Source organism: Jaculus jaculus, chromosome 9 (assembly GCF_020740685.1).
Source record: "Jaculus jaculus isolate mJacJac1 chromosome 9, mJacJac1.mat.Y.cur, whole genome shotgun sequence".
NCBI classification, from domain to species: domain Eukaryota; kingdom Metazoa; phylum Chordata; class Mammalia; order Rodentia; family Dipodidae; genus Jaculus; species Jaculus jaculus.
Window position 1 is genome coordinate 110547796 of NC_059110.1, and position 17983 is coordinate 110565778.

General features: G+C 50.0%; 1 protein-coding gene across 1 annotated transcript; it reads right to left on the reverse strand.

Annotated features, from left to right (window-relative positions):
• Nucleotides 1-602: 602 nt before the first annotated feature.
• Epop (elongin BC and polycomb repressive complex 2 associated protein) lies at nucleotides 603-3703 on the reverse strand. The gene has a single exon (XM_004655783.2). The coding sequence runs from the start codon at nucleotides 3231-3233 to the stop codon at nucleotides 2103-2105; it is 1131 nt and encodes a 376-aa protein (XP_004655840.2). The 5' UTR covers nucleotides 3234-3703; the 3' UTR covers nucleotides 603-2102.
• Between the last annotated feature and the right edge of the window lie 14280 nt (nucleotides 3704-17983).

Consider the following 17983-nt stretch of genomic DNA (forward strand, 5'->3'; position numbering starts at 1 on the left):
TATCATCATGTCTGTGGTAATTTGCCATGGTAGCCCTAAAATGAATTCAACCCCCTACTCTGTAAAATGACTAGAAATTTCCAGGAACACGTAACAAGTCTGAATCTCCCAATTAAACCTTACTCAGAGGTGGAGTTCTAGGTCTGACCAAAAGGTGTCAGCTTGAAGATAAACCCTTCCAGTGGGGGGAAGGGAGCCAAACCACCCCATTCTCTCCCACCCCTTAAAGAAGGGGTTAATAACCTGCACCTCTTCCTCCTTCATCCAGAGCATGATCCTCTGCCCCCAGTTCCCGGCAGAGTGAAAGCCTTTCCCAATTTCCCTCCTTAAGAGTTTTTCTCCCCATATCTGCCTTCTTCCTCTTCTCCATGCTGTTGGGGAGGGCAGGAGAGGTTGTACCCCTGGAGTCCCACAAATGGACAGCACTCTCCCACTCCTCCTTCGCCTCCCCATGACACAGCTGGAGGGGGGAGGGGAGGTCAGCAGGGTTCATAAAGGCCAGATGTTAAGGAAAAAGAGCTTCATGCCCACCCAGCCCATCGCCAGGAAAGAAAAATGAAAGGAGACCTTCGAAAACACAAGTGCACACTTTTGTGGTTAAAAGAATTTTTTTTTAAAGAATCTGCTCTATGCAAACAATAACAACTTTTTACAAAGCATTTTCACAGAAAAGGAGACAAGTCCTTCCCCAGTGTCACATGTGGGAATTGTTTCTCTCCCTCACCCCGATTTTTTTTTGGGGGGGGCAAGAGTATGCTCATTCACTCGCGCCATACAGGCACAGACCGGTGGGCCACCGGGTGCCTAGCCTTGCTTGGTGCCTCTGAGCCCAGCCACACCGCACTCTTCACCCAGCCCTAGACTTCACCTCTCCAGAGGTGGAGAAGTCTTCACACCCCTGACACAAGGAGCCCTACTGGCTGGGGCGTGGTCCGGGCCTACCTCCCTCCAGGCCTGCAAAACAGAACCTCTGACCCCAGATCTAATCCTCTGGCCCTGCCCCCTTCGGATCCATCAGATCCCTGACAACTCTCCAAATGCCAGAGGCCAGAGCAAGCTGAAGGTAGTCCGGGCCAGATCCCTCACAGAACCCAGAAGACCTTTGAGGCTAAGAGCCCTTTAGCTTGGTCCTTGGAAGCGTGCCACCTTTTAAGGGGGCTGAGTTTGGGGTGATCAAAGAATGGACATGGCTGGCCCTCTATAAGCCTTCCTCTCCTATCCATAAAACCGTGGAGGGGACCTTGAAGGGCATCTCTTTGGCCTCACTGACTTCATCCACCTTCCATTATTTTTTCTGGGAGTCTCTGGTGCCTTTACCTAACAAAGAGCAGGGCTAGGAAGCTCAAAAGGTCCCGCAGCCCTGCTCCTCTGAATATGAGGAGGAAACTGAGGTGGGAGGGGGGTTCTCGTTCACCCATTAAACCTCGGGGCAAATGGAAAATTAAAAGGGAAACTCCAAAGCTTTACCAAAAGGAAAGTTTGATGGCTGAGACTCAAGCTCTCACCAATCAGGGGGTCTTCTGAACTCGGGTGAGGGGTGTGGGAAGGCAACAGGAGGGGAAGGGATCTGGCTCCATTCTCTCGTAATGGCTCTAGAATTGCCAGAAGGGGAGTGAATGGGTTAAAAGGCTTGGGCAGTGGGGGTGGGGGATGCCCCCAGGGAGCTGCCAATCACCTTCCCACCCCATCACAGTCCCCATACCCCCAAGCTGGCCCACAGACACGGAAACAACCGGTTTGTCCATCACCAAGGTCCCCCGGTCCTTTTTTTGGTCTTTCAGAAGAGGCTGCCTTGCTCCCCTGGGGTGAGTGCTCAACCCCAGAGAGCTGAGATGGAGGAACCAAAAATCCTTGTCCTTCAGCCCTACTAGCCGGGCAAGCCTTCTTCCAACTCCAGCCCCTTGGTTCCTCTGCAAGATGAATTGGAGGGAACATCACCCCGCGACCGTAGGTGCTTGAAGAGCGCTGTCATCTGACGTCCCTTGGCCTGAAGCCCTTAAGAACGGAAAGGAAGCAAACAAGTGTGAGAAACAAGACTCTCTTCTGGAGCCTTCAGATGCCCGGGGTCCCGACTCTCTCCCTTGGCAGACGAGGTCGCACATTCAGGGTTCTTCCAAGTTGGCCCACCAGGACTTGAGGCCAGGAGGCTCAGGGACGGCGGGTCCCCCCATCTTCCACCTCCACAGCGGGTGGGCAGGCGGAGGCTTGGCGTCTCCCTGGAGGCGAAGCGAGGACGCCGGTCCCAAGTCCCCGTCCTCCTCCACCACCAGGGCCGGCGGGCAGGGGAAGCAGTCCAGGAGGCTGAAGGTGCTCGTGGTGGGCAGCGTCGGGACCGGGCGGCGGGGCTGCACGCTGCGCGGGGGTGGCGCCGGCCGCCGGCGTTTCTTGGCCGTTGCTCGGGCTTTTGCTGGCGGCCGCTCCGGTCCGCGGCGCAAAGTCGGAGTGTCCAGGGCGAAGCCCTTCGCGTAACACCAGAGTTTCGACCGGCGGATCAGACGATTGAAATGTTCCTGGCGGAGGTCGTCGGGCGCGGCCGGAGCTGCGCTGGCCGTCGAGGGGCTGACCGCAGGAGCCTCGGGGGCGGTCGGCGGCGGGTTGCCACCGGCTGCGGCCGCAGAGCCCGGCAGACATGGCTCCGGAGCCGCAGGCTCGGGGGAGAGGCCCGCAGGTGGCGGCGGCGGCGGCAGCCGGGAACTGGGCTCCCGAGGCGAGCTGCTGTCTGCATCAGGCTGGGGCTCCAGACTCGGGGCTGGCCTCGGCGGAGACGAAGCGAAGTCGGTCGGAGATTCCCGAGGATGCCGGGTCTCGGGGATGCAGCGACCCAGAGATGCGCGGGAGCCGGCGCCCAAGTGCGGGGAAGCGCCTCCGCCCTCTTCCTCCTCTCGGCCGCCCCAGCATACGGAGACGTCCACATCTTCACGAGCCGGCGAGTTGGGTTCGCTGGACCGTCCGGCCTGACCCCCGAGGTGCTTCAGACCATCCGGGGCCCAGCCGCCGGTGCACGGGGAAGCACGCGGGCCCAGCAGCACGGGGCCCCGCGGCGCCAGCTCCCCAGGCCCCGGGCCCAGCGCGGACGCTCGGGGTTTGGCAAGGGCGCAGAAGGCGAGGGCACGCAGGCACAGCGGAGAGAACTCCTGGGTCCCCCGACGCGGCTTCCGGGTCGTGGGTGAGCAGGGCGACCCTCGCGGGGACGTCGGCACTGCCAGGCGGGGAGCGGGGCACAGAGTCTCCATGAAGGCAACCTAAGGAGGTGCCCACTGCGGGGGCCCTGGTCCCAACGACGGGATGCCCCGGTGGCCCGAAGAGCCCCCGGGCCAGGGGAACATCGCCCGCCCCCCCCCTCGACGGGGAGGTCAGTGTTCACGGGCGCCCCCGACCTTCCACCCGGGCGGGGGCTCGCGGCGCTCCGGCTTCCTCCGCGATCTCGTCACGCGGCCCTCCGGGCGGCCGGACTCCTGGGTCCCCCCCGCGAGCGAGTCCAGGCGCGGTCAGTCGCGCTTCCTGCCGCCGCGTTCCCGGCTCAAGCCGGGCACGAGACCACTCTCGAGTCGCCCGAAATGCTGAAGCTGGGGAAAACAAAGCGGTTGGAGGGTCTCGGGGAAGCAGGAAGGATCCCCGGCCCCGATACCCCGGTACCCGGGCCCAGGCGGCGGGGAGGGCGCCTTCCGCCCTCTCGGCTTCTTTCTTCCCCGCTGGCTCCCGGAGACCGCGTTATAGAGAACTGCCCCCTCGCTGCCCCAATACCAGCGCCGCGGCGGCGAGCCCGCCGCTGATTGGACGGCGCCGGCCGTGACGTAAGCCGAGGCCCCGCCCCCGCCGCGGCCCCGCCCCCGTCCCCATTCCGCACACAGATACACACACGTGGACCCGGCGCGGCGCCGCTGGGCGCGGAGGGAGGGAAGGAGGGAGGGAGGGATGGATGGAGGGGAGCAGGGAGCGTGCGCGGGTGGGATCGCGAGGGGCCAGATGCGCCGCTTCACGAGGCTGGGCGGCGTCCTGGCATCTTTGAATGGTCACAGACCCAGCCCCGGCCGTTGTCGTCGTCCCCCCCCCCACGCACACGCCGCACGTAGCAGTCACAGTTTTAAGCATCTGTGAAATGGGAAGATTCCTAGCTGTCTTCTTAGAGATCCCGGGAATGAACACTATGGAGGGAAAAGATGAGACCTAGGCCACTGGGGGCGGGGCGGGGGTTACAAGTTTGGCACACGAAGGACAGTTAGGGGCAAAAAATAAATAGTGTTATTTCTGGGTTCCTAGAACAGTACATGGTGGGCTCAAAAAACGTACCGGTGTGTTGTGTGCACAAGATGTATAAAGGAAAAAATAAATAGAACCGGGCGTGGTGGCGCACACCTTTAATCCCAGCACTTGGGAAGCCGAGGTAGGACGATCGCCTTGAGTTCGAGGCCACCCTGATATTACATAATGAATTCCAGGTCAGCCTAGGCTAGAGCGAGACCCGACCTCGGAAAAGCCAAATAAGTAAAATAGGAGGGAAGTACTATTATACCGATAGAAGACGATATACAGGTTTTTCTCGGTACCTGTTTCCTTTTCTTTGACTTAACAGAGTTCCAAAAGGCTGAATCTTAATCGAGTCCTCAGATCCCAGGATTCCACCCTGTGAATCCAAAGCAACCAAAACGGGAGACGCAGACTCATTGTCCACCCTCAAAAGAAAAATGAGTTGGCCCTACTCTTACGTGAACGTCTGCTCATGTGCTGGGTGTCTGTCTGTCTCTCCTAGTCGTCTAGAACGGATCTGGTGCCCTGGCTTCACAGAAGCCCACTAGCCAGCAGAGCACCGTTTTGTACTCACTGCTACATACTTACCCCAAGATCCGGCAGTGTTTATGAATGAATGTGTAAAGGAATCTCTGGAATATTTAACTTTTTAAAAATATTTTTATTTATTTACTTGAGAGGGGTGAGAGAGAGAGAGAGAATAGGTGTGTCAGGGCCTCTAGCCACTGCAAAGGAACTCCAGACACATACCCACCCTTGTACATCTGGCTTGCATGGGTCTTGGGGAATCAAACTTGTTCCTTTGGCTTTGCAGGCAAGAGCCTTAACTGCTGAGCCATCTCTCCAGTCCTGGAATATTTATCTTAATAAAAAGAATCAAATGGCTCAGCAGTTAAGGCACTTGCCTACAAAGCCTAATGACTCAAGTTCAATTTCCCAGTACCCACATAAGTCCAGATGCACAAAGTGGCACATGCGTCTAGAATCTCTGGCAGAGCTGGAGAGATGGCTTAGCCGTTAAGGCGTTTGCCTGCAAAGTCAGAGGATCCTGGTTCGATTCTCCAGGACCCACATAAGCCAGATGCACAAAGGGGCACATGCATCTGGAGTTCATTTGCTGTGGCTGGAGGCCCTGGCACACCCATTATCTCCCTTTCTCTTTCTCTCTCTGCCTCTTTTTCTCTCTCAAATAAATAAATAAAATCTGCCGGGTGTGGTGGCAAACCCTTTAATCCCAGCACTTGGGAGGCAGAGGTAGGAGGATTGCCATGAGTTCAAGGCCACCCTGAGACTCCATAGTGAATTCCAGGTCAGCCTGGGCTAGAGTGAGACTCTATCTTGAAAAATAAATAAATAAAAATCTATTAAAAATAAATAACTAAATAAAAGTAAAGGACTCGAGCCGGGCATGGTGGTGCACACCTTAAAAAAATATTTTGGAGCTGTAGAAATGGCTTAGCTGTTAAAGCACTTGCCTGCAAAGCCAAAGGACCTAAATTCGACTCCCCCAGACCCACATAAGGCAGATGGACAAGATGGCACATGCATCTGGAGTTTGAATTTGTCTGCAGTGGCTGGATGCCCTGGCACACCCATTCTCGCTCTCTGTCACCTTCTCTCTCCCTCTGTCTGACTCTGTCTCTCTCAAATAAAGAAAAAATAAAAATAAAATATTTTTTATAAAGGAATCTTTTGCAGTGGCTGGAGGCCCTGACATACCCAATCTCTGTCTCCCTTTTTCTTTGCTTGTAAGTAAATAAATAAAAATATTTTCAAAAAAGCCAGGCGTGGTGGCGCACGCCTTTAATCCCAGCACTTGAGTGGCAAAGGTAGGAGGATTGCCGTGAGTTCAAAGTCACCCTGAGACTACATAGTGAATTCCAGGTCAGCCTGGACCAGAGTGAGACCCTACCCTGAAAAACCAATATATATATATATTTTTTTTTTTTTCAAAAAAGAATTGAGGGTTGGAGAGATGGCTTAGTGGCTAAGTGCTTGCCTGTGAAGGCTAAGTACCCCGTTTCAAGGCTCGATTCTCCAGGACCCATGTAAGCCAGATGCACAAAGGGGCACATGCATTTGGAGTTCCTTTACAGTGGCTGGAAGCCCTGGTGTGCCCATTCTCTTTCTTTCTCTCTCTCCTTCTCTCTCTCTCTGCCTCTTTCTGTCTGTCTTTCTCAAATAAAATTAAAACAAAAGTTTTAAAAGGGGAATTGAGACAAGCATGGTGGTGCATGCCTTTAAGCCCAGCACTTGGGAGGCAGAGGTCGGAGGATTGCCATGAGTTCGAGTCTACCCTGAGACTACATAGTTAATTCCAGGTCAGCCTGGACCAGAATGAGACCCTACCTCAAAAAACCAAAATAATAATAATAATAATTATTATTATTATAATTAGAGAATTAAACCAGGTGTGATGGTGCATGCCTTTAATCTCAGCACTTGGGAGGCAGAGGTAGAAGGATCACTTTGAGTTCAAGGCCAGCCTGGGCTAGAGTGAGACCCTACCTCGAAAGAATAAATAAATAAAAGCAGAAAGAACCATGTTGTTAGAAAATGGCTTTTTCCCATCTGCAAAAGTACGAAACATATTTGGTATGATGGCGTGAGTAAGAAAGTTAATGCATTTGCCTGCAAAGCCAAAGGACCCCAGTTCAACTCTCCAGGACCCATATAAATCAGATGCACAAAGAGTTCATTTGCAGTGGCTGAAGGCCCTGGCGCGCCCATTCTCTCTCTTTCTCCTTTTCTCTCTGCCTCTTTCTCTCTCTCAAATAAATAAATAAAATATAAAAAATATTTTTAAAAAGAAGGTGAAATGTGGCTGGAGGCATCTCTCTCTCAGGGGCAGGGCTAGAAGAAAGGTCTTTCTCCTTCTTCCTCTCTCCCTCCCTCTCTTGCAGAGTCTCACTATGTAGCTCAGGCTAGCCTGTAACTCTCAATCCTTTGGCCTCAGCTTCCCAAGTGCTGGGATTACAGGCATGTGCAAGAGATGATTTCTGTAAGGAGACACGTAATGTCCCAGCCATGCCAACAGGGGCATTGTTTTCCTAAATGACATCAAATAACATCTGGGTGGAGAGAGAGAGAAAGGGTAGGTCTGGCACCTCCCTCTCCTCTTTGTAGAGGCTCAGCTTGCTTCAGGCTTGAGGTGAGATGGAACCCACACGCAGGAAGGAGGCGATCATGAGGCACAGCAGTGGTGACATGATGGGGAAAGCCATCCAACTCCAACTTCTTGGGAGGCAGAGGTAGGAGAAAGTTCCAGGCCACCCTGAGACTGCATAGTGAATTCCAGGTCAGCCTGTGCTAGAGTGAGATTCTACCTCGGAAAAAATAAAATAAATAAAACTCACTCGCTCCAACTCTTCTCTGGCCTCTGTGGCTGAGAAATCTGGGGAGTGGGCTCTAGCCCACTGTAGGAACCTGGTCTGGAAGGCTCCTTTTCTGTCATTTATATTTGCATTCCTAAACCTAGCACACTGGACTTCTGTATGAATAAATGACTTGTTACCTCATAGCAATGCAGACCAAGGGCGTCTTTCTCCTACCGCAAGCCTGCGGAGTCCCCATCTTGGAGTTAGGGTTTTTTGTTTTGTTGTTTTGGTTTTCTGAGGTAGGGTCTCAATCTAGCTCAGGATGACCTGGAATTCACTATGTTGTCTCAGGGTGGTCTCGAACTCAGTGATCCTCCTAGCTCCTCCTCCTGAGTGCTGGGATTAAAGGTGTGCGCCACCATGCCTTTGGTTAGTGTTTTCATGAGGGTCAGTGCTGTTGAGAGACCTGCCCTGGAGGAAAAAGCCCCTCCACTTTCCACTTTCCCTTCTTCTTTTCACTTAATGAACCACCTCCGAATATAGCCAGAGGGCATGGAAGCAGTTACATTCAGAGCCTGTGTCCTGCTGAAATGACCTGAGGTCAACAAGTCAGAGGTGGGGGGGGGGGGGTGCGGGGAGACTAGCTGTGCAACCCCAGGCAAGTCACCTCGATACTCTGTGCCTGTCTTGAAGTCCCTCATAACATTGTCTCCCAGGGTTGAAACACAAAGTGACCCTCCCACCTCACTCACGTGAGCGGCCCAGCGGCTGCAATTTCATGAGTGACCAGTAGAGGACACCCGACCTCGTCCTCAGCCCATGACCCAGGGGTCGTCTTGGACAGCGCTTCCCCATGGAGACAAGGTTCAATCTTTGGGTCCTGTCTGAAATACAGCCAGGGAGAGCAAGGGCCAGGCCTGTAAGCATCTTTCCAGTCCTTGCGCATCTGTTCTCACCCAAGGCAGAAAAGGCGGTGTCTGGTGATTAGGGAGGAGGAGGCCGGTCTGGTTGTGCCTTTCCTGTAGAAGGCATTACAAGGAACTGCTCCGCTATCCGGCCCTACAGTAACTTCTAATATTTTGTGCTCAACAGTTTTTCTCTACGAACTGCCTTTTTGTTCTGTTTTGTTTTGTTTTGTTTTGTTTTGTTTTTTTTTGAGGTAGAGTCTCATTCTAGCCCAGACTGACCTGGAATTCACTACGTAGTCTTGGGATGGCCTCAAACTCACAGCAATTCTTCTACCTCAGCCCCCCAAGTGCTGGGCTTAAATGCACAATGTAGGGCTGGAGAGATGGCTTAGTGGTTAATGCGCTTGCCTGCGAAGCCTAAGAACCCAGGTTCAATGCCCCAGTACCCATGTAAACCAGAGGCACATGGTGGCACATGCATCTGGATTTCGTTTGCAGTGTCTGGAGGCCCTGGTGTGCCAACTTGCATTCTCTCAGTCTAAAGTTAAAAAAAAAAAAAAGGCTGGAGAGATGGCTTAGCGGGTAAGGCATTTGCCTGCAAAGCCAAAGGACCCAGGTTCAATTCTGCAGGACCCACGTAAGCCAGATACACAAGGGGGCACATGCATCTGGAGTTCATTTAAATAAATAAAGGCACAATGTACCATTAAGCCTTGCTTATTAAAATATTTCTACTTATTTATTTACTTGTGAGAAGAGAGAGAAAGTATAGGTGTGTCAGAAGACCCTCTTGCCACTGTAGATGAACTCTAGACACATGCCCTACTTTGTGCATCTGGCTTTATGTAGGTGCTGGGGAAGCAAACTCATACTGGCTGGCTTCACAAGCCTTTAACCACTGGGAAATCTTCCGGTCCCAATCCTGCCATTTTATATTCTTAGTCCAATTTAGCTTATAAACAAAGCGACTTATCCAAGTCATACTGCTAGCAACAAGCAGAGCCAGGATTCAAAGCCAGGCAGACTTGTCCTAATCCACACTGGGATCCATAAATCTACTCTGCAGTGGGGAATATAAGAGGAAGAACATGGGCTAGAGAGATGGTGTCGTGGTTAAGGCACTTGCATGTAAAGCCAAAGGAACCAGGTTTGATTCCACAGGACCCACATAAGCCAGATGCACCAGGTAGAGCACATGTGTCTGGAGTTTGCTTGCAGTGCCTAGAGGCCCTGGTGTGCCCATTCTTTTTTTTTAAGGTAGGGTCTCAGGTCTCATTTTAGTCCAGGCTGACCTGGAATTCACTCTGTAGTCTCAGGCTTGCCTCAAACTCATGGTGATCCTCCTACCTCTGACTCCCAAGTGCTGGGATTAAAGGTGTGTGCCATTACGCCCAGCTTTGCCCATTCTTTCTATCTGCTTCTTTCTCTCTCTTTCTTTCAAATAAATAAATGAGGGAGGGCTGGGGAAATGGCTTAGCAGTTAAGACGTTTGCCTGTGAAGCCTAAGGACTCCGGTTTGATTCCCCAGGACTCATGTAAGTCCGATGCACAAGGGGCCTCATGTGTCTGGAGTTAGTTTGCAATGGCTAGAGGCCCTGGCATGCCCATTCTCTTTTGCTCTATCTGCCCCTTTCTCTCTCTAACAAATAAATAAAATATTTTTTAAAAAATGAAGGAGCTGGGCGTGGTGGCGCATGCCTTTAATCCCAGCACTCAGGAGGCAGAAGTAGGAGGATTGCCATGAGTTCGAGGCCACCCTGAGACTACAGAGTGAATTCCAGGTCACCCTGGGCTAGAGTGAGACCCTACCTCGCAAAACAAAACAAAACAATATATATATATTTACTTTTTAAAAAATTTTTATTTATTTTTTGGTTTTTAGAGGTAGGGTCTCACACTAGTTATATATGTACTTTCAAGCAGAGAGAGAGAGAGAGAGGGAGGGAGCAAGCAAGCAAGGGCACACCAGGTCCTCCAGCTGCTGCAAACAAACCCCAGATCCCTGCGCCAGTTGCATCCAGCTTGTACGTACTGGAGAATGCAACTCTGCTCATAGGTTTTGCAAGAAAGCTGGGAATAAAAGCATGTGCCACCACGCCCAGCTCCTCTTCTGGTTTAATGTCTTTTTCCCCCTCCTTCATCATCCATGACATGTTGATGGGCTTGATGTTAAGCGAGTCTTGTGCAGGTAACAACAGGAGAACAGCTGCTGCGAAGGCATGAGTGCAGTGGCCATGTTGCGTGTCTGGAAGACAGCATTCCAAAGCATGCCTCCCCGTCCTCTGACTCTTACATGCTTATTTTATTTTATTATTTATTTGCAAGCAGAGAGAGAGAGGACAGAGAGAGATGGGCCCTCCTGCAAATAAACTCCAGATGCACAAGGGGGCGCATGCATCTGGAGTTCGTTTACAGTGGGTGAAGGCCTTGGTGCACCCATTCTCTTTTTATCTGCCTCTTCTCTCTCTCTCTCAAATAAATAAAAATAAATATTAAAAAATGCATTTAAGGAGGGGATATGATGGAGAATGGAATTTCAAAGGGGAAAGTGGGGGAGGGAGGGTATTACCATGGGGTATTTTTTATAATCATGGAAGATGTTAATAAAAATTGAGAAAAAAAATGTATTTAAGCCAGGCATGGTGGCGCATGCCTTTAGTCCAGCACTCGGGAGGCAGAGGTAGGAGGATCGCTGTGGGTTCAAGGCCACCCTGAAACTCCATAGTGAAACCCTACCTCAAAAAACAAAAATGAAACAAAAAAACCCAAAAATATATATTCATTTATTTATTTGCGACAGAGAGAGAGGGAGAGAAGGAGAAAGAGATCAAATATGGACTCATCAGCGCCCTTAGACACTGAGCAGCCCTGTCCCCAGCTCTGTCTCTTAGATTCTTTTCCACCTTCTCTTCTTTAAAGATCCCTGAGCCTTGAAGGGTGTGATGCAGATTTAGTGTTGAATAGTCAGCTGTTAGTTCTCAGTGCATTGATGAGTTTTGAGTCACCCCAGTGGTCACCATTATCTGAAAAAAGAGAAGCTTCTATAACTAAAAGGAAGAGCAGCACTCATACATGGGCAGAAACGTGAATTTTTTTTGGGGGGTGGGTTTCAAGGTAGGGTCTCACTCTAGCACAGGCTGACCTGGAATTCACTCTGTATTCTCAGGTGACCTTGAACTGCCAGTGATCTTCCTACCTCTGCCTCCCAAGTGCTGGGATTAAAGGCATGCACCACCACGCCTGGCCAGAAACGTGAATATTTACAGAGAGAAATCTCATCTTCCAGGCTGGAGAGATGGCTCAGCAGTTAAGGCACTTGCCTGCAAAGCCTAAAGGCCTGGGTTCAATTCCCCAATACCCATGTAAAGCCAGATGCACAAAGCGGTGCATGCACCTGAAGTTCATTTGCAGCAGGTGGAGGCCCTGGTGTACCCATTCTCCCTCTCTCTCTCTACTTGCAAATAAATAAATAAATATTAAAGAAAAAGAGAGAGAGAGAGAGAGAGAGAGCCAGGTGTGGTGGTGCACACCTTTAATCCTAGCACTTGGAAAGCAGAGGTAGGAGGATCACCATGAATTCAAGGCTAGCCTAAGACTACATAGTGAATTCCAGGTCAGCCTGAGCTAGAGTGAGACCCTACTTAAAAAAAAACAAAAAAAAAACCAGGGGTTGGAGAGGTGGCCCAGCAGTAAAGATGCTTGCCGCATGATATACAAAGGAAAAAAATAAAGCTGGGTGTGGTAGCACACACCTTTAATCCCAGCACTCATGAGGCAGAAGTAGGAGGATCACCATGAGTTGGAGGCTACGCTGAGACTACATTCATTTGTGAATTCCAGATCAGCCTGGGCTAGAGCAAAATCATACCAAGAAAAAAAGAACAAATAGAAAGGAAGGAAGGAAGGAAGAAAGAAAGAGGTCACATCTTCTCTCAAGAAACTAAAAATATGGTTTAGGGGCTGGGGAGATGGCTCAGTAGGTAAAACACTTGCTAAGTAAGCATGAGGATCTGAGTTCAGTTCCCCACAGCACCCATATAAAAAGCCAGGAATAGCAGAATAATGTGTAATCCCAGGTAGGCTGGGACTGGAGGATCCCTGGGGTTTGATGGCCAGCTAGTGGAGCCCAATCAGTGAGCTCTCAAAAAATAAGGTGGAGCCCAAAGTGGTGGTGCACACCTTTAATCCCAGCACTTGGGAGGCAGAGGTAGGATGTTCACCATGAGTTTGAGGCCAGTCTGAAACTACATAGTAATTTCCAGGTTAACCTGGGCTAGAGTGAGACCTTACCTCAAAAAACCAGAAAAAGGGCTGGAGAGATGGCTCAGTGATTAAGGCACTTGCCTGAAAAGTCAAAGGACCTAGGTTCAATTCTCCAATACCCACATAAAATCAGATGCACAAATCCCAGCACTCAGGAGACAGAGGTAGGAGGATCACCATGAGTTCGAGGCCACCCTGAGATGACATAGTGAATTTCAGGTCAGCCTGAGCTAGAGTGAGACCCTACCTCAAAAAACCAAAACAATAAAACAACAACAACAAAAATAAGGTGGAAGAGCCAGGCATAGAGATACATGCCATTAATCCTAGCACTTGGAAAGCTCAGGTAGAAGCATTGCTGAGTTCAAGGCCAGCCTGTGCTACAGTGACTTAAGGTTAGCCTGGGCTAGTGAGACCTTGCCTGAAAATTACAAAAACAATAAGGCCAGGTGTGGTGGCGCACGCCTTTGATCCCAGCCATTGGGCATCAGAGGTAGGAGGATTATTGTGAGTTTGAGGCCAGCCTGGACTAGAGTGAGTCATTCATGTATATATATGGTGGAAGTCTATCTACTGGGAAATAGAGGCAGAAGGATCAAGATCAAGGTCACCCTTGGCTACATAATGAATTCTAGGGCAGCATGATTTTTTTCTTTGTTTATTTGTTTTTGTTTATGTTAATTCAACCATAACTGGAATTCTGTTTTAGGTGTTTAGCCTGTACAATGTGCAAAACAAACCAGCCCCACCTCAGGGTGTTTCCAGTCTAGGTGAGCTATTGGGGTCACGCAGCAGTGGATTCCTGGAGGACCCCATCTGCTCAGCACCTGGCCCGCAGAAGCCCTTGAGGTCTAAGTGTTCTTGGCAGTAGCTCAGGGCAGCCTTTTCCTTTTTCCTCTGTTTCTCCCCTTTCCCCACACGCCCCAGGAATTATTGCCGGCTTGCTTCCTCCTGCTGTACCTCCTCCCCCGCGTGTGTATAGTTCGTCCTATCGCCGCCCCCCCCCCCCCATTTCCACAGACCCTCTTTGTTTTGCTCTTTCCTTCTCCTCCTCCTCCTTCTCTCTCTTCTTACCCTGCCTTTCTGTGTGCAGGAATGTGTGCCTATTGGTCTCTCTGTCCTGGAAATTAAACTCGAAGCCTTGTTGTGCATGCCAGTGAAACTCTACACTTAAGCTATAGTCCCAGCTATTTATTCAGTTGTTGAGGCAGGGTCTCCAATGTCTCAGGCTGCCCTTGAATTTGTCATGTAGCTGAGTATGACCTTGAATTGCTGATTTTCCTGACTTCACCTCCCAAATACTGGGATGCAGGGCGTGTGAGCCAAACACTCTCCCCACCAATACTCCAATTCAAAGGCCAGATCTGGGCTGGGGCTACAGCTTAGAGATAGATTGCCCAGCATGCTCAAGGCACTGGATTCAGGATACAACATCAAAAAGGAAAAAAGGGGGGCGGGGGCTGGAGAGATGGCTTAGCAGTTAAAGCGCTGGCCTGCAAAGCCAAAGGTCCTCAGTTCAGTTCCCCGGGACCTACGAAAGCCAGATGCACAAGGGGGCGCATGCTTCTGGCATTCGTTTGCGGCGGCCAGAACCCTTGTCATGCCCATTCTGTCTCTCCCTCTCTCTAATAAATAAAAATAAAAAATAAAAGGAAAAAAAGAAGGCCAGGCACATGCCTTTAATCCCAGTACTCAGAAGACAGAAGTAGGATTGCTGTGAGTTCGAGGCCAGCCTGAGACTACAGAGTAAATTCTAGGTCAGCCTGGGCAAGACAGAGACCCTACTTTGTAAAAAACAAAACAAAAGAAAGAAAGAAAAAGTATAAAAGGCAAATCTCTTGACCCAAAGTGTGTAGTCCCATCCCTTTTTCCCTGGCGCAGCCAAACTTCCCCTAGAGCTGTCTGCACACCATGCTGCCTTTCTTTTCTCACTTCCCACTTACTCCTCAACCCACTTCCATCTGCTCCCTCCCCCACCTGGCACCAAAATAGCTCTCACTGTGGTCCCAGCGGCCTCATCTCATGGAAACAAGCAGTCTCTTGCCAGCCTTCCTGACCTCTGGGTAGCAACCACAAAGTTGTCCTCTTCCTCTTTCTAGAAACTTACGGTCCTTGCCCCTGGGCACCAGCATTGCTGCTATCCTCCTGCCTCACCCATTGCCCCTTTTGGTCCCCAGCACAGGCTCCTCTCCCCTCACCAGCTCTAAATCCCAGCGTCCCCAAGGCTCCCCTGAGAAAACTTTGACCAGATGCTCTTCCGGGCCCAGTTTGCAATTGACATCCAGTGACCAGGCTTGACCTCTTCCTCAGCTCAGACCTACACACCCACTGCCCACAGAGCCTCTGCTTAGGGCATCTCAAAAGACACATGGAACTTGTCCCAAACCATCTGCTTCCATCCCGCTCCCACTGATATGGTTCTGCCATCCATCCCCTTTCACAGGCAGAAACCCAGGAATCTTACTGACCCTCTGGATCAAAACCATAGCAGGTGGTCTGGGGAGATGGCTCAGGAATTAAACGTGCTGGCTTGTAAAATGCGCTGACCCAGGTTCATTTCCCCAGGACACACATAAAGCCAGATACACAAAGTGTTGCATACAACTGAATTTTGTTTGCGGTGGCAAGTAGCTCTGGTGCACCCCCTCTCTGTTTACAGATAAATAAAAATACTTAAAAAGGGCTGGAGAGCCTGGTGTAGTGGTACACGCCTTTAATCCCAGAACTCGAGAGGCAGAGGTAGGATTGCTGTGAGTTCAAGGCCAGCCTGAGAACACAGAGTCAACTCCAGGTCAGCCTAGGCTACAGTGAAACCCTACCTTGAAAAACCAAAGCCAATAAATAAATAAAATAAAACCCACAAATCTTGTGGCTATTGTGGATATAATACTAAAGATTACAGGTGTTCTCTATCATGCTGAATATGTCCAGCTCAAAAATATTATGCATATTTAAATTTTTTAAATTTATTTGAGTGAGCAAGAAAGAAAGGGACAGATAAAGAGAAAATGGGCATACTAGGGCCTTCAGCCACTGCAAATGAATTCTTTTAAAAAAATTTTTTTTGTTTATTTTTATTTATTTATTTGAGAGTGACAGAGAGGAGGAGGAGAGAGAAAGAGTGAGAGAGAGAGAGAGAGAGAGAGAGAGAGAGAGAATGGGCACACCAGGGCTTCCAGCCACTGCAAACGAACTCCAGACATGTGTGCCCCCTTGCGCATCTGGCTAACGTGGGTCCTGGGGAATCGAGCCTCGAACCGGGGTCCTTAGGCTTCACAGGCGAGTGCTTAACCACTGAGACATCTCTCCAGCCTAGCAAATGAATTCTTGACTCATGCACTATCTTCTGCATTTGACTTACATGGATCCTGGGGAATGGAACCTGGGTCCTTTGACTTTGCAGGCAAGCACTTTAACCCTAAGCCATCTCTCCAGCCCATCTTATGCATATTGTAATTAATTAATTTTCAGAGAAAGAAAGGAGAGAGAGAGAGAGAGGGAAAGAGAGAGAATGGGTGTGCCAGAGGTTCTTATTATTGCAAATGAAATCCAGATGCAAACACCAGCTTGTGCATCTGGTTTTATATGGGTACTGGGGAATTGAACCCAGGTCATCAGACTCTGTAAGCAAGTGCCTCTAAACACTGAGACAGATTCTCTCCAGTTCCTTATGCACATTTTTTGTTGTTTCCAAAGTAGGGTTTCATTCTACCCCAGGCTGACCTAGAACTCACTCTGTATGTAGTCCCAGGCTGGCCTCGAACTCACAGTGATCCTTCCACCTCTGCCTCCCGAGTACTGGGATTAAAGGCGAGCTCCACCACACCCGGCTGCAGTGTTTTTTAAAAATTTTTATTAACATTTTTCATGATTATAAAAAAATATCCCATGGTAATTCCCTCCCTCCCCAAGTTTTTTAAAATTTTACAAAATATTTTTTATTTTTGCCAGGCATGGTGGCACATGCCTTTAATCCCAGCACTTGGGAGGCAGAGGTAGGTGGATCACTCTGAGTTCGAGGCCACCCTGAGATTATAAAGTGAATTCCAGGTCAGCCTGGGCTAGAATGAGACCCTACCTCAAAAAACAAACAACAACAAAATTAATTTTATTTATTTATTTGAGAGAGAGGAAGAGGGAGAGAGAGAGAGAGATAAAGGGAAAGGGCATGCCAGGGCTTCCAGCAACTGCAAACCAACTCCAGATGCATTTGCCACCTTGTGCATCTGACTTACGTGGGTCCTGGGGAATCAAACCAAGGTCCTTTGGCTTTGCAGACAAGCGCCTTAATGGCTAAGCCATCTCTCCAACCCTTTAATTTCTTTTTTTACTTAGTTGTGTCTGTGAGTGTATGCATAGTGTGGTGTAATGTGGTAGCTAAAGTGCATGCAAAAGTATGTGGCCTTACAATGCCCCATACGCTCACCTGCAGCGACCAGAGCGGAACTCCAGGAGACCCGCGCCTTCACTCTTACACCTGACCTGGCCTGTTTGGGGCTTGAGTCTCATTTTACTAGTTGTGGAGCTAGGGAGCCTCCAACGATGGGGGGGCGGGGGCTAGGGTTACAGGCACACATGGCCATATCCAGCTGTTTTACACAGGATCTGGGGATTTGAACAAGGGCAGTCTTGGGCCCCTTACACCCTCATGCTTGTGCAGGAAGCATATTTAATTGCTGAGTCATCTTTCTAACTCTGCTACAATATCTATAAATTATTATTTATTTAGTTTTGTTCTTGATTTTCGAGGTAGGGTCTCAGGTTATCACAGGCTGGCCTTGAACTCACAGTGATCCTCCTACCTCTGCCTTCCAAGTGCTGGGATTAAAGGGGTGCACCACCATGCCTAGCTATTTATTTGAGAAAGAGGGAGAGAGAGAATGGGTACGCTGGGGTCTCTAACCAGTGCAAACAAACTCCAGACACATGTACCACCTTGTGCATCTGGCTTTACATGGTTACTAGGGAATTTCAAACCAGAGTCCTCAGACTTTACAGGCAAATGCCTTATCCACTGAGCCATCTCTCTATCCCTGCTGCAATGTTTCTTAAATATTTTAATTTTTTTTATTTATTTGAGAGAGAGAGAGAGGCAGAGAGAGAGAGAGAGAAAATGGGCATGCCTGGCCCTCCAGCCACTTCAGACAAACTCCAGACGCATGTGACCCCTCATGCATCTGGTTTACGTGGGTTCTGGAGAGCCAAACAGGGATCCTTGCCTTAACTGCAAAGCCATCTCTCCAGCCC